The 24,286-nt window shown below is 38.1% G+C and overlaps 1 protein-coding gene across 2 annotated transcripts in view; it reads right to left on the bottom strand.

Annotated features, from left to right (window-relative positions):
• Window positions 1-24,286, bottom strand: part of HGF (hepatocyte growth factor) — a 160,449-nt gene that overhangs the window by 58,259 nt on the left and 77,904 nt on the right. Inside the window, exons 7-9 of one of the 2 annotated variants that reach the window (XM_068276187.1) lie at window positions 13,779-13,897; window positions 8,610-8,775; window positions 4,498-4,625 (exon numbers count right to left, since the gene is read on the bottom strand). In XM_068276187.1, coding sequence (XP_068132288.1) covers window positions 4,498-4,625; window positions 8,610-8,775; window positions 13,779-13,897 — 413 coding nt within the window. The remainder of the gene's footprint in view (window positions 1-4,497; window positions 4,626-8,609; window positions 8,776-13,778; window positions 13,898-24,286) is intronic. The other variant, XM_068276188.1, reaches the window with a different exon arrangement.

The following is a 24,286-nucleotide window of genomic DNA, read 5'->3' as shown; positions in this document are numbered from 1 at the left end:
TCTAATCCCAGCTCCTGGCAAACATAAAAAGCCACCAATTAATCGAGTTCAAAATTCATTAAAATAATTATGTATTTTGTTTTTCTATACAGGTAGTATAAGTAGCTGTAAATGTTTTCTGTATGCTTCCAAATAGCAGTACTCGATTAGGGGAAAGGGATAATCTTATATAAACCTACAGGAGAAGAACTGCTGAACTATACAGTGTAGCTGGCATGTCCTGACTTTTCTAAGGGCAAAAGAGGTCAGGAAGCCAGTAATACTACTTGGCTAGCCTATCTAGAGCCCCTTGATTCACAGGTGTGGCTGGACCGAATTACACATGTTTTGATGCTATGTTATATATGCTGACCTTTATCTTTGTGTTTAGCTGTTCAGGTTTAATGCACACCTTAAGATTTATTTTCTCATCTGAGGCACCTCTAGAAGATCGAAACTACACCCCTCTGAGACCATGACCACTTAAATCTCAAGGCTGGCTGGACAAAATGATAACTCTTTACACTGATAAGGGATTTCCATATGCTACATTTTTTCTGTATATGTATCTATGTGGCTGGAGTTCCAGTTTAATGTATGCCTAAAGGCTTATTTTTTGGCATTTTAAGCATTCTTGAAGATTAGATCTATGTCCTTCTAAAGGCCCATACACCCATAGACGGTCGTCAACCTCTGATGTCCCCAAACTGCTCGGCCAGCTATCTGTCCAGGCAGATCACTTTGGCTGAGCAATGGGAGATAGCATTGTTCTCCCCACTTACCTAGATTCCCATGGGTTGTCACTTTGCGACGTTCTACCCCCCTGCATAGAAAATAACAAGTTGCTTGCTTGCAACTGAGCAATGTGTCTGCACTGCCTCTCCCCTACAATGTCTCCTGAGCTATCAGGTCCCAATCCCCATTGGTTGCTATTGATTGAGAGTGTACGAACCTTTAGATAATGGCCAATTGTTCACAATTGATTCTTCTATCTACCCTATCAATGCAGACACCATAAGATAACTGTATTATGTTTATTTTACTGGCTGCATTTAAACCAGTAGTCACAGTATTACAAGTACTGGTCGTGATTTAGTCTGTCATTGCAATTCCTTCTTGTAAGTTTGCCAAAGCATGGATCAAAACTAAAGGGCTGTATTGGAAGGTGCAAACTGATTGGTCTAGTTCAAAAGACATTCTCTCCTTACCGGACTGAAAATGGTGTTAAGGCCAGTTTCAATATATTGTGACCAGCACTATCCATAAATATGTGTCTTTGATTTTCTCCTGTCTTCTGGGCATCTATTTTGACCTCATATTTACTTTCCATTCACCTTCTAAATACTACATGCCTCATTAATCAACATTTCTTCACCTCTTCTGCCTTTGTACCCTCAGTTCTATTGTCTACTCTGACTCTCACTCCTCAGCTCTGAAATTCCAATGAACCAGAAGACATCCTTCTATTCAGTTTTCTACACCTTCCCTGCTTCTGTGCTCACTCACAGACAACATGCCAGTGTGAACTACTTTTGCATCTCTGTAGTTAAAATTAATCAATCAGTTGACACTGAGAAGATAAATGGTAAACTGGCCTGTTGTTATAAAAGTTAAAACAGTTTTCATTCATTCATTACCTTTTATCTCAGCATAACCCTTAACTTATGCTTATCTGTTAGGGTTGGGATTTCAGGATAGATTTTAACTTTTAAACTAACAGTTAATCAGATGATACGTAATACGGTTTAGAAGTGCAATACGTTTAGGTTAAGGGTTGAATGAAATGTTAACTTGTGCATAAACCTTGATTGAAATTGTTCCCAACGATGAAAACTATATAATAAATCAATAAAATCACCAATTTTTCATTGCAATGGAATCAACAGCAAAGTAAAACAATGTTCTCATTTTGTTGTAAATAGTATTCATTTGATATGATAATAACAAGGATATAATGCAAAGATCATGTAATAATGATGTTTATGTATATATGTATAATTTCGTCTTTAGAGTTTGATGTTTTAATCCAAACCATTTGGATGCTTGTAGAGACATTGTTAAACATGACCTATATTATTAGTTTTCAGCTAAACATGTTTGCATCACATTCTCCATTGACTATGCCTGCATTCTGTCCAGCCATTAAATGTGTAAAAAATTTATATAGGTCGCTTATTCCGTTGTTCCTCTTTTAATGGGATTGTTTTTTGTTAAATGTATCATAGCCACATAAATACCTAATGTCTGAGACATATATTATGACCTTTTCATGCTAATCACTTTTTGGCCTCTAGCCAGGATTAGTCATTGTGATAGTTAGCAAATAGTAATTTACTTTTTGTTTTAGGTTTCTATTGTATTTCCTTTTCATTAAACTTCTGCTAGTAAAAATTCTAAATCAGAATTTAATTGCATTATTAACATTTGGTGTTGTTACTCAGAAAGCAATATACTATTTTACATTCTGTTTGATGGCCTAGAAGCTATTTTTTTAAATATTATTTTGATCTATACAAATTAACATAAGGTAGTTTCAACTGAACTCCATTTTCTGCGATAGAAGATGTCTAATAGAGTAAGATTATTCTTATGTTTAATATTCTTATTCTTGTTACGATTATTTTATATAGAACCTAAATAACCAATACTTATAAAATGTCTAGGGATCTCACTCACTCAGACTTGAAGAAGGTTCTTAATAGTTGTGAGGCAATGATGCAATAGTGGCTTTGGTTGGCTGAATTACAACTGCATACAGTTTACATTTATTTTGTCACCACAACAAAATCATTTACTGAATAGAGTATAACTTCAACTCATTTACAGATTTTTTTTATACTAACACTTTCTGGAGAAGTATCTGTGATAACTACCAGAAATTGAGCTTTTTGAAGCTGATGTGGCAGCAAAATTGCTGTTTTTATTGAAACTGAACTAATTTCTCTTTTGGTTGTATTTCAGTTGACTTGTCCAAATACTGATTTTGTAATGGAATTTTTCAGACATATAGTTGTCATCAATGCTGACCACCTTAGTAAAGCTCCCTGCACCAGTTTCTATTTTCAGTGCAACAAAGATTGCTTCTCATGAGTTAAAATGTACCTAAACTTTTGCACAGGACAGAAGGAAAACAGAGAGAAATGCGACCTGTATGTATTTCAAGTGTTTAGCCTCTCTAATGTCTCTCATATGTGACTTATTACAAGTGTATTTTAATTTCTGCTGTGTCGGCTGGCTGCCTCAGGAGAACAGCTTATTTATGAACGCAGGATGTTAACCCTATGCTTGCTTCCATAAAAGCAGAAAGTAGACACAATGCAGATTTATTGCAGGCTTTGTATCAGCTGCAACAAAGAGATGTTTTTCTTGAAATATTGTTATGCTGTCACTTAACTTTTAGAGCACAGAAGAAATTCTGAGTTCAGGTCCACTTTAAAAACAAGAAGCAGTAAACCCTCAACTTTGGCAGCACAAAACATAGTTTGACAAGTTCCATACTTTCTTGTACAGTTTAACAAAAGAAAGAGGGAAACATGGCTCTGCCCCTTCCAGATGTTACCAGTGTCCCATCATAGCCATAGAACCTCTTACTAAAACAGCTGACATAATCAGAGATGTCTTGCACTGATTTGCCAGTAATGCTGTCCTTTTGGTTCTCAGAGATTGTAGTTTTGTCCACAGAATATATTCTGGGCAAAAGAACTAGTGAGTGTGAAAAGAACAGGCTATTTCTGGTTTTCTCCCAGCTTGACCTTGATAATCTCCTGTACGATACGTATGTAGAGTCAGTTATTGGTAGTGTGCACGTAGTTTGGAGTTCAGGTGGCCTTCAGACTTCAACCTAAGCACATACCAAAGGAACACATTTATGTACACCTGGAAAAGTACGTTAATTATTTCAAGCTGGAATTGACCTTCAGTCGACCTTCTGAAATGAATGTTAAGTTGACATCTGAACTGAAGTCAAAGGTCCTTGCACTCTCCTATGTATTTCAAGACTCACACTCCTATGTATTTCAATATTTTTAACAAACAGTATTTTTTTTTAACATTGGCCACAAGCCATCTCAGGGGACTCTAACTTTCAGTCTGAATAAGCTTTGTACCCATGAGGTGATTTTTGCACTAATGTTTTTTCGACGTCAAGGTACATCATTTAACTTATCCATTTTAAATGATGTTGCCCTCCACAGCGATCATGTCATTATGCAATGGACCCGACGGATTGGATCTTTAAGACCCCCGACAACTTTGCGCAAAATACCACGATCGCTTACTTCCCGTTCACTTCCCCTAGTGTAGTCGTGTGACATCATGAGCAGGAAGAAGCGTGGCTTGATGGCTGTCATTAAGGGGGTTTTCGCTGGACCCGTCAGGCAGTGAGTACGTAGCCTAACAAGGGTTGCATTATGGATCTCTACAACAAAGAGTCAATTACACAGTGCTGATATTCTACACACATGGGCATATGAAGATTCTTTCCTTAGTCAAATAACAATCAGTAATATAATATGTTACCTTGATGAGTGGAAGTATCACATTTTGGTATCTGGGAGCAGTGCCCAATTCGGATAATTGGATCTGTAGTGAAACACCAGGGGGACTCAGAACCATCAGGGTTTCTGCAATAATTTTCTTTTAAGTCCCTGTAAAAGTTTTATTATTACATTATTGTTTATTGTTAATACAGAATTAACATTTCATTATTATACATTTAGGGACCAATATATATATATATATATATATATATATATATATATATATATATATATATATATATATATATATATATATATATATATATATATATATATATATATATATATATATATATATATATATATATATATATGTGTGTTAAATATGTGAACTGTGATTTTTCATTTTCAATACCAATCTTATGCGGTCAGCTATTTATAAAGTAGCAGTGCAATATTTCACTAATTCCGAAAAACAATTTTGCCTGGAATAGCTCTGCTACCTTCAAGGTTGGGAAGTCCATTAATTTTTAATGACCTGTAGAGGAATTTTCCCTCTGCACCAAGCACAATTCCACACCACCCAGGAGGCTGACCTCAAAACCATTTTAGTAAGCTTGTGTGGATTTGATCACCTTTAGCTTGTCACAATTATCCAGTCCCTGATGGACAGATCTTATTCAGGTCTGTCAATATTAGTGATATTTTATTCTGCATATATTTCTATGTAGAATATGCAGGGAGTGGGTTTTTTATCAGTTCACATAATAACAATCCATAAATGTCATGAGGTCCAGAAGGCTGTTGGGTCAACATTTCCCCCTAGAATCCTAAGAGTTAGCATTGGAATGACTATACATATATGAAAATATTATACAGAAACACTATGCCTATACTGTCTCTTATTTCCTCATCCTAACCTCTGTTGAGGTTAAATAGCAGCCTGGTCTAGTGAATGTATAATGATTTTCTTCTATCTATCTATCTATCTATCTATCTATCTATCTATCTATCTATCTATCCATCCAATTAAACAGGTATCGGTTGAAAAGGGCACCTGAGCTGCCTGTATGAAAAGGGCGCCGCCATAGACATCAATGTTATTTCTGAAAATATGGGTTACAAGGTGTAGAAGTTTTGATATAGGCGCCAGAGTTTTGATATAGGCTACAAGCGGGCACCCCTTTGTAGCTCATATTTTTTCGGCTCCAAGGTTTTCGGCTACAGCAGGGCACTCCTTTGTAGCCCATATTTTTTATTCGGCCGAGTGTTGATATAGGCTACAGGCGCTGGAAGTCGAATTATTTCATTCCCCCACTATCCATGGCGGCCTGGAGAGGAAATAGTAATTAACACATCCCGGACATTTTTTGTAGCCGAAGTTTTTATATGGGCTACAAGCGCTGGAAGCCGATTTATTTAATTCCCCCACTATCCATGGCGGCCTGGAGGGGGAATAGTAATTATCACATCCCAGACTTTTTTTTGTAGCAGAAGTTTTTATATGGGCTACAAGCGCTGGAAGCCGAATTATTTCATTCCCCCACTATCCATGGCGGCCTGTAGGAAGAATAGTAATTAACACGTCCCAGAGTTTTTTTGTAGCCGAAGTTTTTATATGGGCTACAAGCGCTGGAAGCCGAATTATTTCATTCCCCCACTATCCATGGCGGCCTGGAGGGGGAATAGTAATTAACACGTCCCAGAGTTTTTTTGTAGCCAAAGTTTTTATATGGGCTACAGCAGGCGCCTTTTTTGTAGCCGAAGTTTTTATATGGGCTCCACCAGGCGCCCCTTTTTTACAGGCGCCCTTTTCATATAAACCCATTAAACAAGAAAACAACTCAGTGAAAATAGCCTCCCTTTTAATGCAAACCCTAACCTTCAATCCTAACCCTCAACGTTAAATCATTCAAAAATCCTAATCCTAACATCTCCTGATTGTTAATTCCCTCCTAATGCTTTACCCCAGCCTCTGTCACTACCAATGTGTATTCTTTGCTCAAGTCTAACTTTACGTTACTGACCCTAATTGTTACATACATACATACAGTATAACGTACCCCAACCCTATTCCATAACTTAAATTTGCCTATCCTATCTAAGTGCCTAATCCGATCTCATTCTATCTTTTATCTTAATTTCCAGATGTTTAATTTAGGCATTCATGCTTGCACACAGTACGTTGATTGGGCTTATAATATAGCGCAATGCAGACTCCCAATTGATGTACAGTACCCAAGTGCCAGTTTTCAGCCTTAAAGCGGAATATAACCCTGCATTTCAACTTTGCTCTAAAACATTATTTACAGTATATTATATGCAACCAACATTTTTTTTTTTACTAGACCAGCATTGGAAGGGTTACACAGGGCTTTAAAGTTCCTTTAGATTTCTGCAGACACATCCGAACCTGAAAAAGATACATTTTTGTTTACAGAAATGTATCTAAGTGTTGAATGACTCATCTCTCTGACTGAGAAAGAGCTTGGAGGACTGCCAAAGAGTGTGTAACTGTTTATCAATAGATACATAGAATGTAACAATCTGAACTTCTGCATATCTCTCCACGGAACTTGAAACGTCTGTGTTTAACCCTTCCAATGCTGGTCTAGTAAAAAAAAATGCTTTTTGCATATAATATGCTGTAAATAATATTTTAGAGCAAAGTTGAAATGCAGGGTTATATTCCGCTTTAAACTAGGGGATGTGGAGATGGAGAACACTTTTTTTATACACAGAGCAGGGACAAAAAGATAAGACTGGAGCTACAATGCTGGTCACAAAGAGATCATCTCAGCAGCATAGGGAAGAAGAAGGAGGGATCAGCTGATTTGTGCTTACAAAAACACTTGCTGGTCCCCCCTCCCACCTTCTTCCTGACTACCTCAATGTGTGATTGGAGACAGTATTATGACTGCAGTTAAAGACCTGGTCTGACTGTCAAATTAAACTGACCTGTAGTCATCTTAGTTACTGCAAACTGTACAGATGTGCAACAGTCAGTAGTTTTTACACAACTACCGGTAATTGATGCAAATGTACTATAATATGCATTTAAAATGGGAAGTTGGGCTGGGGATTTACAATTGTGTTTTACACATGAATACATTTAAGCAATCTGATACAACATAACATGCCATTTATGAATAACTTTTTATTTGTTCCAAATCAGCACCCTCATCACTAGCTTAAGTGCTATGTTAAATATAACTTCAAGTTATCCATTTATATCTATGTAAGCAGAGCCAGAAATTCCTAATATTGTATTGTTCAATTTCTTATCACATCATCACTTGTAAAATAAGGTCTGCATGACTATTCATCATGTTCAGGACTGTGAAAACAGCTGGTTTTACTAAGAAAGAAACATTTTGTAGTCAACAGTTTCTCTTAACCCATCATAATCCATAACATTAAGGGGACATCTGCAAAACGGGAACAGCAAAACATGCCTCCTTCACTTTGAAAGCACACCTGTCCAATATTATTGACAAGAGGCTCACCTCCAATCCAGTGCCTAGGAGAAAGCGAAGAAAACTATCTTCATACTGTACATACAGTATATAGGGGTAGAGTTAGAACCTGTGTAGCACATTTTGATAAAATCTGCAGTAATAAAGATATTTCTAGATGCCCACATGTCAAAAGAAAATAGGTATAAGTGGTCATTTTAACGTAATTAATAAAATTACTTATTCTTTACAATATTACTTTATACATTATTTAGTCATTGTTTGCCAATTGTAAAATGTTTCCTTGCCCTTTCCCCTCTACCTGGTTTACCTTTTGAAATGTATTATGGGTGGTAACATTTCTAGTGCTGTCCGGTGAAGCAGAATGTTTGTATACTCCGATATTTTTTATACTCAGCCAGTAAAAAAAAAAATACCTGGTCTCCCAGAATGCTCTAGGGGAGCTGGGGGGGGGGAGAACACTGCATAGCTCAACAGCCTAATCTGTGAAATCACTGAAGAGGCAGAGCTACAATCCAATATACAGCAATATATAGATGTAGGATGTGTTTGTGATGCTGAAGCCAGGCTAATTAATGTAATAGTGTGTATCCTGGAAAATGTACTACATTCATATGTCAGTGTCACTATGGTGCCTATTTACTATAAGTATAACACAGTGTATTGCTTTCCTTACTTGCATTTGTAGTTTTCAGGAGTAAAATTGTGTTGATGCGGAACCTGGGAATCCCACCTCTGACACTGGATGCCATTGTACGTTGCTTGTACAGTTCCACGATAGCCTTCTCCTTGTCCTTTGATGCAGTCTGTTGTTATATCAGTGCTGTTGACAATATTGTGCACTAGAGAATAAAGTTGTTAAAAAGGAAAAAAAACATGAATTATTTGTTTTAGCTTAGAATAGGGATTGCTTCTTACTTCTCTTTTTGTTATCTTGAGGAAATATATAACATATAAGGGGTTGCTGGTTGAGGTTTAATTTTAGTGTTTAGATCAGCACTACATCACGTGTTTCTTCGTAAATGAAAATTAAGCCATGGTGCCACTTAGATATAGGAACAGCTGTCCATTAACCTAAGTTAGAAACATCTGGACCACGCTCTCTTATCATAATCCATGTTATGCTGTGATGTATTATGATATTTTGTTTGGCAATCTTCTACTCTAATATGCCAGATCCTTTTTTTTATAACACATAATTATAATAAAGTCAAACATCATTTACTGGATGTAATGTCAAGTGTCATTCTGTTTGGAGAGACATAAAAACAGTGTATTATAATATTTTGGATACGGATTTAGCAAATAAAATTAGAACAAGCTGGCTTACCAAACAGTTACTGGGGTCTATTGTAATGAATCTAGACTGCATTTTAATTTGTCTCATTTGTTAATGTCCAGATTTGAATAATCTGTTTGTCTAGACTGGATGTTAGAAATATTAAAAACAGCACAATTAACATATTTGCATAGAAAATGGTACTTTTAAGCAATGACCAACAATTTTGTCTTGTATTTTATTTGATACATTTCTAAGAAGATTTTGCATTAAATGTTGCATCTGGGGAACTGATGGATTGTCACATTTACTATAACAAAGCACTTTCCAGTATATTTTGTAAAACAATGACACATTTGAAACAATGAAACATCGCATGAATTCCCTTCTGTGCTGCAAAAGTGTATAGGATAGAGCAAAATACATGGTGGTATTTATATTAAAAAGTTTTCAATTAAATGTCTTGGTAATTTGAAGTATTGTAGTCACAGTGTTGCTTATTTGTAAACACTGTGATAGAAAGTGGCAAAGCAGGGAACCTCACCACAAAATAATTATAACTGTGACGTTAAAATGTTTAGGGCTATCCTTAAAGCATAACTGTCAGGTATAAAATCAAAAATCAATTCTTTATTTTTATCTGCAAACACATAATAAGGATGCTAACCAGGCAATCCAAAATTTAAAAATTATTCTTACTTTTCTTCTTCATAAAACATCATTCTCCAGTTTCCCTGGCACATATATGGTACAGCTGCCGCACAAAGGAAGTTGCAGGGGAAGTTGGGTTTTCTTATTTTTTCTTCCTTACTTTCCCCCCAGACATAACTAATGCAGCCTTATTGGCTGAAGCCTCTTTCCCTCCTGTTTTCCCCTCCCACACCTCTGTTTCTCTCTGATTGGCCAATGTTTCTCATGCTGAGACAATGCACTTTCTACTGCAAAGCTGGGTGGGAGTGTCTGAAGACTGTGAAGAGGGCAGGCAAAGCATACACAGAGTAAGGTATGAAATGATGTCAGGATTGGCTTCAAGAAAGACAGACTCAAAATGTAAAATCCTAACATCCTACGATGTTCTCTTTTTTTACTATAGAAAAATCCCTAAAATCAAAATGTGGACAATGCAATACATATGTTATGTAAGTAGAGCAAGTATTTATCTTAGAAATGTGTTTTTGAGTTTGTGTGAGATAGTATGGCTGACAGGTCCTCTTTAGGATTTTCTTAGTGTTAGTGTTGAGAGTTAGTGTTGTGCGGTAGGATTGTACTTGAGTTAAAGTTGAACTTGTGCTCCTTATCTGCTACAAACAGGTGGAAATCTAGCAATCTTATAGGTGCACTGGCGAACTGCAAAAACAACTGTAAAAACTATTTTGAAGGATTTCCCTACCAGCCCAGCATGCCAGACATACCAATGCAACAATTCCTTTTCTCCCGGCAAGTAGGCATAAAGCATGTAGTACGCATTTTTGTTACAGTTTATATTGCCTTTAGCATTGGAGGGTGTTTAAGAGCAACCCTCTCAAACAACTCAACTCAGTTTTATGAAAACACAGGTTACTCGGAGATAGCTTTCCAGATCTGGAAGGATAGTAACTGAGATTTACTACTCAGGAATTATCATATTAATAGTCATATGTCATGTAGGGAGAAGAAACAAAGTTAAATGATAGAGTTAAATCATGCAAGCTTTCTGGGATAAAAAGCTTGCATGATTTAATTCTATCAGTTAGCCATTAAAAAGTTATTACTTTTACAAAACTTTTGTTTTTTGTACCTACATCATTTATTTTGCTAACACAGTACAAAATGTTTTTGCTACTATCATATTAATAGTCAACGCCATGAAAAAAGGTGTGCCAAAACAAAACAGAAATAGGAGCATGCAAAATCTAAACATTCTAAATGATGTGGCAAATCTTAATGCAGATTTTGCACAAAACACCTAAAGCGGACCCAAACTAAACATTTTTTTTTAATTAAAAATATTTAGTTGCACCACTCTAACACATACAAAGATAAATAAACACTCCTTCAAACCTATCAGCATTTCAGTGCATGCTTTTCACCCTTCTCTTTCCATAACTAGGGTTATACTGGGGGCAGCCATTAGCAATTCCCCTATTGCTACTCCACCAGTTTGCCGGATTTTGTCCTGGCAATTTGAAAGGAAGGAAGGGGTTCCTCCAATAAATGTAACATATTTTATATTTGTCATCATGCAGCTGAAAAAAGGCTGCTATTTATTATTATAATTTAGAAAATAGATTTTATTTCTGAAATCTTGTATTTTTAATTTGGGTCCACTTTAAACTCAGAACTAACAAATATTGTTTTGAACTTCCCAAAATTGTTAGCGATTTGTAAAGTTTCTAACTATTCACCATACATAGGCACTTCTAAATGCTTGCTTGCATCATTTATATGCTGTTTATATTGCACAAACCTAAAAAGTAGGTTTGTTTTAAGATCACATCCCTGCTTATTACCAGAGTAGGAAGCTATGGTATTTCCCCCAAATGAGGAGAAAACAAAAATAGGAAATAGGCTAATCATTAAGGCTTTGTTCACATCTAAAATCAAAATCGTTGACACCAGCATTTTTAGATTTTTTGCGCGATTAATGTTTAACACCTCCTGCCGCTTACCTGCACGTTTCCATTTTGTGTAAAGCGCTTTTCAAAGCACTTTTACAGAGCATTTGTATTTTCACTTCCTGACACAAGTCAAGAAGTGAACTCTTTCACCCGGAAATAGAATAAATACTATGTATTTATTCTTAAAAGCGCTTGGGAAATGGCTATACAAAGCGCTTTTTCAAGCGTTTTGTGATTTCCCTATACCTTTCATTGAGGCAAATCGCCCTAAAAATGGTACAGGCAGCGCTTTGTTGAGCGGATCAGAATAGAACTGCTCAGATGTGAACACTCTCAAAGGGAATCATTGCACAAGCGCTTTTAGGGTGATTTTCAAAATCGCCTGTGCTTAAAAAAATGCAAAAACGCCCTAGGTGTGAACAAGCCCTAGCACTTTTTACTCCATACAGAAATGGGAAGATGTTTTAGAAGGAGTTCCATTTTAAGAGTGCCGAAGGATTCGTGGATCTGCAAGGAAACCTGTGAGGAACATATTTTTTTAAACAATACCAGTTACCTGGGAGTCCTGCTGATCTTTCTGGTCAGTAGTGTTTGAATCACTAACCTGAAACAAGCATGCAGCAAATGTCTCAGATTTTGTTGGAAACACCTGATCTGTTGCTTGCTTGTTCAGGGTCTGTGTCTAAAAGCATTAGAGGCAGTGGATCAGCAGGACAGCAAGGAAATATGCATTGTTCAATAGGAAATAAATATGGCAGCCTCCATAGCTCTCTCACCTCGGGTTCCCTTATAAAGGAAACCAGAGACCTAATTTAAAAAAAAAAAGTTTTATATGAACCTGGGGCTTCCTCCAGCCCAATGTGCACGGATCACTCCCACGCCGCCATCCTCCGCTGCCTGCAGCTCCGGTATCGGGTCCCGTTAGTTCTGTCAGTCGCAGCCAGGCTGTGCAAGAGAAGTGCGTCCTCTACGTATCTCTCCGGCAGCCAAGGATGAGGCTGGAGGAAGCCCCAGGTATGTATAAAACGTTTTAGTATAAGGTCTCTGGTGCACTTTAAGGCACACATGATAAGGAAAGTCATCTTGGAAAGAAATAACTATGATCAGGGTGGATCTGTCTTTTAGGTATCATGATTGGTTAGTGATGGACACAAGTAAAATAAAAAAAACACATCAGAAAAGGAAGTAGGAAATTCAAGTGGACCTGTGCTGATTGTTGATTTTTTTACAGGCTTAACTGTCAGCATCATTGATATGCAAGCATCTAAATGTACTTACTCCTCTATATCTGTATTGAGACATTTTCTGTGAAGGTAAATCTTACCAACACAAAAAGCAATAAAAGAAAATTGTCAGTTTTCAACTTGGTCTCACTCCCATGAAAGCTTTAACTTTTTTGCTACTTAAGTACAGGGCAGGAAGTGGCCATCAACCACCATTTGTACCACTTCCCCTTACTAATAGTTGAAGAATTATAAAAAGGTGAAATAAAGGTATGAAGAAAGATGGACTAAAGGAATGCAGGCATATATAGCAAATACCCATCCCCTCTGGACACTCTTGATTTACAGATAACACCTGGTATTGTATGGAAGGAGAGAGAGTGCCCTTCATACCTGATGAACATAACCATGAATTCTCACTGTGCTTGTGTTGTGGTCACTGACTCACATGTATAATCATTTTCCAGACTTTCTCCTGGTGGGTTACCGCCCCCACTTAAGTCCACAAATATTATGAATGGTTGTAATGTGATCAAACCGACTTGCTTGCAATTCAAATGTATTATCATTTCCAATGACCATATGCTTTAACTGATCACTCTCATTAGTAATACGTTACAAATATATACCTAGAGATAGATTAGCTGGCATGCTTGAAATTTTGTAGTATTCAAAGCAGATTTCTAATTTGCTATCCTAATAAAGATAAAGAGAACATAGAAGGGATATATTTGGTTACCACTCACCACAGGACTTAATTGCACAGAACTCCCAGGGGGTGCGAGGGTCAAGTGTGTGACACCATGGTCTAGCCTTGCCATCAGGGTTGCGGCAGTAATTATCATTCAGTCCCTTGTTAGGATATCTGGAAATGCGGTTATAAAAAAAAAGAAAACATCATGTGTCATCCAAGCAGACTGACAGAGCCAGATCACCTTTCATTTTTAAAGCACCCAATTAGGTGTGGATTTCAAGAACACAGCATGGTATTCCAGCTCATTAGGGGAGCTGATGATAACACGACGAAAGCCCAGCCTTTCAACTTGTAATGAGATTTGCAATGTTCTGCCTGTTGCTTGAGCATTTAAAGGTTTAAGGTTATTCATTCCTTTAAATCATCACTTTTATTACCCTGTTACTTGTTAACATAGTGGCAATTAAGAATGAAACTATTGGAATCAAAGTAAGGTAATGCCTTTTATTGTAAAGATCAACAAATCACTTAATGACATATGCTCTATTTAGAGTGAGGTGAAATGCAGGCATGTCGGTCTAATATTTTCATATTAATAGTTTTATACCAATATTACCTTAAAATTACAATCACAGTAACAGAATACAATAATAACAGTTTGTACTTCTGTGAAGCCTTTTACTAGAATCCTGTAAGCTGCGGACTTTGTCTGCATGAGCAAATGCTGAACATTTTGAGGTTAGATTTTTATTTTTATTTTTTTCATATCAGTGTCTCAAGATTGTTGGCTGTGGTCTTTTCTAACATGCACTGTGCAAGGTAGGCGGAGTCATTGCCATTTACCTGGAAGCTTCTTCCTACACTTTATCATGTATTTTCCTTTACTTAATCATTTATTTTTCGATTACTATTACATATTTCTATAAAGAAGTTACTTAACTACACTGCTAAGCTATTTCTTTAGTCTGCACAATCCCATAAACTAAAAACGTAGATACAATTTCATATCAACCTCATCACTGAAAATAAACTTTATCAAACATAAAACTAGTGATATTTTAACATAAGGTTCTAGATGAATGTGTAATATTTCAAGCCAAGTTATATATACATGTAAAATATATATAAAATCAACTGTAGTTCAGAGGCTGTCTTATTTTGCCTCAACTCATGTAGACCCAAAATGATTTTCTAGAACTGTAAAATAGAACTTTTAAAGACCTCGGTAGTTCTTATGAGACTGGACAAACAGCAATTCACTTGTTGCTATTTGTCATACGTTGAAAGTACAGTGTGTGTGTGTGTGTGTGTGCGCGTGCGTGTGTGCGTGCGTGCGTGCGACCGTGCGTGTGTGCGTGCGTATTTTTCATTAGATCTCAATATCTTGAATGGAAGAGACAGCAGAAACTCTGAGATCTACTAATAGTATTATTGGATGTCTAACAATCGTTTGTAATAGATGGCTTTAGAACTATTTGAAATGTGAAAAAAACATAAATTGATGAAAATAAGACTAATAATAATATCTTCTGTTCATATACTATATTTAACTTGTCCAAGTAGTAATAATATTAATAATATGATTCTATAAGCCCTTACCATGCTATCATGACAGTGGAAAGCAGGAGCTTTGTATAGAGCAAAAAGTATTAGATCAAATGGGGAAAGTTAGGGTAAGCCATCAAGAAGAGGTTATTGTTAAGGGGAAGGTTAAAGTCAGGCATAGGAACATTAGCAAGGGGTTCAGTGAGGTTGATCAGTTAGGGTTAGTTGCCAGCTACAAGGATTGGAGAATACGGTAGGGCCGTGTTAATTTAGAGGAGTGTGAGTGTGTGTGTCTATGTTTCAAACAACATTGTAGACAATGAAGATTATCTAGGTATCCAGTTTATTTCCCTGGCGATTGATTCAATAATTCCTTTAATATTAACTTTTTGTTTCCTGATTTTTTTTTTCACTCAGGAGGGACAGTTATATACACTATGTACTCTGTAGAAGAACTGCGGAAGATGTCATCACTATATAAATGCTAAATAATAATAATATCAATCCACCAAGTGAGAAGCTGCGATCACAATCCCGACCTCACTGCTGGGGCATAGGATTACCCTGTAAAAAAGCAGGATATAGTGCAATACTGCCTCTTATGAACCACCACGTGATCCACTCCAATAAGTTGTGCAGATAAAGGCCTCCACCCAGGACTATAGAAAAGCAAGGGGGATCTTTGCACCCCCTTAGTGAGTCTCACTCACCAGATTCCCTCTTGAGCTTTATGCATACAAGCCCTCCATCCTGGGCAGCTAGCAGCAACAGCAACAGCAACAGTAATCACCTTTAGACATAAAGCGGAACTTCCGCTTTATGTCTAAAGGTGATTACTGTTGCTGTTGCTGTTGCTGCTAGCTGCCCAGGATGGAGGGCTTGTATGCATAAAGCTCAAGAGGGAATCTGGTGAGTGAGACTCACTAAGGGGGTGCAAAGATCCCCCTTGCTGTTCTATAGTCCTGGGTGGAGGCCTTTATCTGCACAACTTATTGGAGTGGATCACGTGGTGGTTCATAAGAGGCAGTATTGCACTATATCCTGCTTTTTTACAGGGTAATCCTATGCCCCAGCAGTGAGGTCGGGATTGTGATCGCAGCTTCTCACTTGGTGGATTGATTTGGATTGGAGAGTGTGTATACTCGAGCGAAGTGTGCGGATCCCCTATACAAAAAAACTGGTGACATTGGTGCTAAGTTTATAGTAATTGTTTATTGTGGAGCGCTGTCCTTTTCTCCTCTTCTAGGAGTGATACTTAAATAATAATAATAGTACTGCAATGCAGGAAGTTTCCATCTGCAAGGAATGTTTTACCCACCCTACTCTATACTTTAGGCAAGATCTAAAGTCTAAGGTTCTTCTCTGGGGAAAGTCACTGAAAGCGAAACCAAAAACTGCATATTAGACTGTTTTTTGCTGCAGAGGATTGCAGTGACTGGATGGCAACCTAAAGTCTTTTGGTGATGCCTTATTTACTAATAAAGGGATTAGAATAATACCGTAGTAATAAAAAACAGTGTACTCTAATTATCATAAAGGAGTGACCAAAAGCTCAATTTTTTCTAGGAAAAATATTGACTTTTATTGGGGTAGCATACTGCCAAGTGGTAACCTCCTGCAAAAGACCAGTGTTCTCCATTGTACCCTACTGAATTCATCACCACAAGGAAAATGGCAGTCACCCCTCGATCTTCATTAAGTGGCTATCATTCTGACAACATGACAGTTATAATTAAAGTGCTGTTTATTTACAGTAAGGTGGTCATTATAGAAAAATGCCATCACTCCATAAGAACAGTGATCCTTTTAGCTGGCCACATTTATAGTTGATCAGCTTAAAGTGCTGTTATTTTGAAGAAATGCCCCCTTTATAAATACGTCCCTAGTCTTCAGAGGCTTATGGATTCAGGAATTATGAATCTCCCAACATGAAAATTTACACAGACTCAGGAAGGAAAACCACTAGTAACTACTGATTATTTAGCAGGCAGCTGGGTAATGTTTGAAGACTAGTTTGCTTATCCTTCAGGGATGCAGTATATTCTGTATATGTTTCCATTTTTTTTTTGCTCCATTAATGTGTGGACTACTTGTGTAGTTGCTACTGTTAAATGGGAATTGTGTTACTAGAACTCAGCCTCTTGTGACCTCAGCCTTCGCCTTTAATTTTTACCACATGGCAACTGTTAATTTCCTATACTTACTTGGTGTTTTTATTGTTATTGCATTTGTCTGCACTGGATCTGGAAGCTTGACAGCAAGCTACACCCTTCTTTTTGGAAGTATGTTTGGGTCACTGAGGCTAGGTTCACGGTAGGCTGTAGCGTTGTAAAGTTGCAACAAAACATTACAACGCAACGAAAAAGTGGTAACGCAGATTAACTCTGCGTTACCATCACATAAAGTAGGTACAGTAAAGCATACAGGCAATGAAAAGTATAAAGTATAGAGGGAATGCACTGCAGCAGTGCGTTACCAAAATGCTACACGTTACAATGCAATGCAAACATTGTTCTGCATAGATTTCTCATTGCAATGCAGTAAGCTGCATTATAAGACTTTATAACACAGCACTCCAACGTCCTACTGTGAACCTAGCCTGAATCTAAATTTTACTTGATCAGATTGTGCAGCATCCATATATGTGGTACCCTAAAGTCTAACAAAAGCAACAGTAATTTTTATGATAAAAGTACATATTATTGCGTCAGGAATTTTATTTTTGCTTATTATTAAGAGTTAAATATACTGTTTTCCATGTCATTTTTAAAATTCTTTCTTGCACTATTTTTTTCATTACAAATCAGCAGACTCTGTTATGTCTTCAGGTACTGTTAACCCTTCCACTGATGGCAGAGACGTTACCCAGTAGTGGAGTCTAAGTGACCACAGGTCTTCTCCAGCGCACCCTGCAAGGGATGATGGGATTTGCTGCCTAGTGCCCACCAGGTCACTACTAGGATAGCCTCAGCTAGTGGTGGAGAGAAAACGTTGACTGCTTGCTGTGGAGTTTCCAGGTGAGTAATCAATCCGAGTGAGGGCAGGCTGCAGGCAGATAACAGAGTCCAGTAATTAACCCGAGTCAGGGCAGGCAGCAGGCAGTTAACAGAGTCCAGTAATCAATCCGAGTCAGGGCAGGCAGCAGGCAAATTACAGAGTCCAGTAATCAATCCGAGTCAGGGCAGGCAGCAGGCGGATAAGAGAGATGGCCTGAACGGTTCGCCGGCGAACGGTTCCAGGTGAACTTCCAGGGGTTCGTGATCGCGGAGAACCGCAAACTTTACCGGACGTTCTGTTCGCCCCCATAGTGCACCATTAGGGTCAACTTTGACCCTCTACATCACAGTCAGCAGGCACATTGTAGCCAATCAGGCTACACTCCCTCCTGGAGTCACTCCCCCCCTTATAAAAGACAGGCATTGCCGGCCATTTTACTCACTCGTGTGCCTGCAGTAAATAGAGAAGGGACAGCTGCTGCGGACTCTCTCATAGGTAAAGAATAGTTAGGCTCTTGTAGGCTTCTTAGCTTGCTCCTTGCAGATTCTTATCACTAACATAGCACCCCACAACAGCTCTTTTGAGAGCTAATCTTGTTCTTGTGATCCATTTTTTTTCTGTGTGTCCCACTGACACTTGTGTTGCATAGACAGCCTTGATAATTCATACTGTGTGTGCCACTGCCAGGTCCAGCACATTCAGTGACTACCTGTGTGTGTGACAGGTGCACATTACCCATCACTGTTTATACCTACCTGTTGTTCACTGTGCACCCACTCACCTACATGAGCGCATGCAGTGTCACTGTGCCTGTCTGCTACATGTCTGTGTGTGACAGGTGCACATTGTTATACCCATTACTTACTGCATATACCTACCTACCTGTTAATTACAGTGCTCCCACCTACCTACGTGAGCTGAGCACACGCAGTGTCACTGTGCCTGTCCGCTACCTGTCTAGGGGCCTGATTCACAAAGCGGTGCAAAGTGTTTGCACGCAAGTGAAAAGCCCTTTATCACGCCTAAACTCACTTTAGGCATGATAAGAAGAAACTCACGCAAATTTTCCGTGCGCAAAGTTTTGCGCGCGCGCCCGTGCGATTGCGCGTGCAGCGCCCATTGAACCCTATGGGACTTTGCGCAAAAAACTTTGCGTGCAGGAGCTTCGCGCGAAGAGCAGCAAAAATCGGTGATAGCTCAGCGGTGCAAAGGTTATCATGCCTAAAGTCTTTTAGGCGTGATAACTGAGTTATCACCGCTTTGTGAATCGAGCCCCATGTGTGACAGGTGCACATTGAAATGCCCATTACTGCATATACCTACCTACCAACCTGTTGTTCACAGTGCACCCACCTACCTACGCGAGTTGAGCGCACGCAGTGTCACTGTGCTTGTCCACTACCTGTCTGTGTGTGACAGGTGCACATTGTAATACCCATTACTGCATATACCTACTTGTTGTGTTCAGTGCACCCACCTACCTACGTGAGTGCACGCAGTGTGATATACCACTCCGTGCATACCTGTTAACTGCACCTGTCTGACTGCACATTGTATTAGTCAAGTCAGTGCATACCTTTCACTTCATCCCCCCCAATATGAACAAAACAAAAGGCAGAGGCAGGCCACCTGGCAGGTCTGTTTGAGATCTCGCTGTCGTGATTTTGTACAGCCATCGACCAAAGTACAGTGTTTAGAAGAAGACATGTGCCATCAACCCTCAATATTGTCAGGACGTAGTTGACTATTTAACACAGAACACCTCATCTTTCTCAGCTTATGCACGGAAGCGTGACATATCTTCCTCCTCCTGCTCTGATTCTGGCACCACACTTAACACTCAGTCGGCCACCACCACCAAAGTGCCATCACCCCAAGACTCAGCGGTGTGGAAATTTTTGTGTGTGTCTGCCTCAGATGAGAGCAATGCCATCTGTACTCTCTGCATAGGGACAACTACCTTATGAAGGCACATGATTACAAAGCACAAACTGCAATGGGATGACCACCTGAGGAAAAGCAGCACACAAAAGCAAAGCCACACACTGCAGTGGAAGATAACAGGCCGCAATTTTTTCTCCAAAAAGGCGATACCTAAACTGTACTGTGATGTTGAAAGGCAAGTGGTGACATCTCTGGCACACAGCGTTGGGTCAAAGGTCCATCTTACCACGGATACCTGGTCTGCAAAGCACGCTCAAGCCTGCCCGAAGACTAAGTCAGTCCCCACACACAGCATCTCTGCCTGCACGCTGTGTGATTGCCTTCTCTGCCACCACCAACAGGGTCCAGGACTCCAGGTGGATTCCTGAATTTTTAAGGCAGCTATAATAATTATTCTGGTGCGTGTACATGCCTGCCTAATTTTTCTGGCTGCACTGCAGCTGCAACAACAAAATGCAATGACCGACGGCTATACACCCACGATAATAACGTAGTTGCTTCATTGTGGACAGACCAAATTTTATCAGCTGGACAGTCAATGTTATTCAGCTACCTCAGCCCGGCGACCATATGGGCTTGAAAACTGCCACGGCCTGCACTCTCGCCATGGTGTGCACCCGTCCAAACAGCTGTTTGCGGTGCGTTACACAGTGAGTTTGGTGTGTCAGTGTGAAGCAGTACTCTAATTACACTCCCTGATTGATGTATACACATGCAAGATGTTTAAAAGCACTTTAGACCTGCAATTTAGCATTCAAGGTGATTTCTGCCCTTAAAACGCTGCTTTGAGTAAAATCCAGATTTTTCCCCAGGACTTTTGGCATCTATCCCACCCCGCCATGCCCCCCTCCAGGTGTTAGACCCCTTGAAACATCTTAAGCATAAGTGTTACTATTTTTCAAAGTTCGCCTCCCCATTGAAGTCTATTGCGGTTCGTGGAAGTTCGCGCGAACCGAACTTTTGTCAGAAGTTTGTATTATAGTTCATATTATGTGCATCATAATATATTGTTATGATGCACATAATATAAGTATATATAGGAGAGTTATAACTATTCAAATTCAACATTTGATGAAAGCATTGTCCAAAGTGCTGAGCAACCTAATACATAAATATACCAGAAAAAGGTAATTTTGTATCATAAATCCCTAATGCAGTTCATGGCAGAAACAGTCTTTAGGGCTTGCAGCTGCACAGTCTTTATGGTAGAAACTAATATTTTGCAGTATGTAATTTCTTTAAAAAAAAAATAAGCCTGTTATTATGAGATGATTCCAGAGGCTTAGGCTCCATATTATTTTATAGTATGATTTTTAAATGAGCTAGGAATCAGATGCCATAAAGTTCTATGCAGCTGTAGATTAGCCTAAAGGTGTATCAAGCACAGTTCCTGAATGTGCAGATACATTACATAGTTTGGAGAGTACAGAAACTGAAGCATGAACAAGAAGATTATTAAAATAAAGAATACTGAGAGGTAAAAATAGATAGCGAGTTGAAATTTCGTTTTTTTTTTCTTAGCGAATGTAACTGGCATAAGACAAAAACATTTATTATAAAAGCCTAATGCTCTTATCGACCCAGAATATTTTATAGTTATACTCGGCTAAGAACTTTGAGAGGAAACTAGATAGGGATTTTATTTTTTTTCCCTAACGTAAGACTATAAATATTTATTTAAAATAAAAGCTTGGCACTGGTCTAGTTGATAGGGCACATTATTATTATTTTTGATTTATATACCGCCAGCATCTTCCGTGGCGCTGACATGTCCACCTTCTGCTCATGGCAGTTTGGTCATGGACACTAATTTGTAAGAAATAGGGGACCCATAAGGAAACACTATCCATGCCACCAACCAAATAGATTTAGTTGTGTGAGCGGAAGCGGTAGCCAAAGTGAGCACCATGCCTTGAGCCAAGGGTCCTAGTGTGCAATTTTAGCATTAGTGTTTCCTGCTACGTTTCCTATTTCTTACAAATTAGTGAACACCATCAACTTTATGCAAGCAGTGAGTTGCCGTTGGTCTATGAAGTCTCCCACTGGGTCCACTTAACTAGACTAGCACCAAAATGCAATGTTGGTGTCCATTTAGAATATTTTATAATTTATTCAGCTAAGAACTTTAAGGGAGGCCAAGCACTAAAAATGAGAGGGCTACAATTTGTGCAGGTCATGATAAAATTGTACAGCAGACAGCACCTTGAGTATTATATGGCTGTAGCCAGGATTTGACAAGGTTGTATATATAAATGTAAAACAACATGTGGGTGTGTTTAAATGCTACAAACATTGTTATGGCAATAGTCGTGCCATTTAACCACACCCCCAAGTTTAATTGCAATCAAATTGTTGATTTAATTACACACACTATTCTAATGCAAGAGCCACATCAATAGTACACAGAATATGTGGATGAAGATATTCATCATGTATTTTTTTATAAATTATAAGTAACACACACTAGGATGTGGCAACTTTATAAACTTCTAGAAAATGTCCACTGCTAGGCAAAGCTTACTATGCCATTTTTTTCAGTAACATAAAAATATGAGCCTCTCCAAATATCAGTTTTTAAACACTCTGTAAATGTACTGAGAGAAATAATCACACAAAGAGAGCTTATCTAAAGCTCTTTAATACATAACATAAATTAGTTCCATAAATGATGAAATGAATACACAGACAACCAGACTGGCATACTTAGAATACTGACATACTAAGAAAAAAAAATCACAAGAAAGCATTTTGTACCATGTACCAGCTCAATGTCAGCTCATCACTGTCTCCCTGGAATTGCATTGTACAGGAAGATGACACACACATGCTGAATAGTCTGGCTTTGCCCAGCTGGCTTTGTGCTATGACTTTGCCAGGGCTATTATTTAAAACCATTTATGCAAAATGATTTGCTCCAAGGAAACTATGATATTGCAATTAGTATTCATAAAAAAATATTATTATTATTATAATGCGTCATCCAACCACTGAGTGATAGAGATTAAATGCTGGAATCAAAAATTAACTAAAGGACAAAGGACATTCTATTTGGAGCTAAAACTTTTGCCATTGGACCAACAAGTTACTCTTCCAGGCGTTTAAAAAATAGATACAAAAACTTAGGTAAATATAGTAGACTATTATGGCCTCAATTCACTAAGCTTTATCAAACACTTTATCAAACGTTTGATAATTTACCTCATGGGTAAAATCTCATTTTGAATTCACTTAGGTGTTATAGGTTGATTGAATGTTTTATCGATGAAACATTCGATAAGTATATAACACCTTAGTGAATTCAAAATTAAATTTTACCCATGAGGTAAATTATCAAACGTTTGATAAAGTGTTTGATAAAGCTTAGTGAATTGAGGCCATTGTGTGGCATCCGGAGTTAAAATGAATTAAATTCAATATCTTTAAGAACCAAAATATTTTCACTTTGCCATACAGTTTAGTTAAAAAAAAACAACAACAAACAAACTGTCTTTTTTATTTGCATAGAAGACTATTCATGCTCCTGAGCTAGTATATGTCAGAACCACCACTGGCTGCAATCACAGCTGCTAATCTTTGGGGCAAGTCTGTGTCACCTTTTGCAACCTGAATTCTGCAATTATTGACTATAATTATTGCAGATATTTCCAACATTAAAGAATGGAGCAAATGGAAAAGGTGCATAATAATACCTATGCAAGGTACTATACGCTGTTCTTTGGCACTCTGTATACATTTTTTTAGTCAGCTGGAAGCTGGAATAATCACTAAGTATTCTTAATGACAGTAGTTTCAGTCCCTATTATGATATCTTGTTTCTCTTTAGCTATATTTAGTCCCAGCATCGATTCACAGTCGCTGTTTAATTTCTTATTCAAACAATCTGCCATCATGAAATCCAAAATCATACCCTCCACTAACACACAGATTGGATGTGCCAGATTTAACTACAACAGAAAATGAGATGGCAACGGTGGTTTGAAGTGCTACTGCTTCTGTTACTAGGTACCTTAAAGCAGTATAAAACCCTGACATAATGTTCAATAAAAACATGTTTCTTACTTTTTATATGCCACA

Source organism: Hyperolius riggenbachi, chromosome 3 (genome assembly GCF_040937935.1).
Source record: "Hyperolius riggenbachi isolate aHypRig1 chromosome 3, aHypRig1.pri, whole genome shotgun sequence".
Classification (NCBI taxonomy): domain Eukaryota; kingdom Metazoa; phylum Chordata; class Amphibia; order Anura; family Hyperoliidae; genus Hyperolius; species Hyperolius riggenbachi.
The sequence above is the reverse complement of the archived record's forward strand: the minus strand, read 5'-3'. Positions and strand labels throughout refer to the sequence as shown.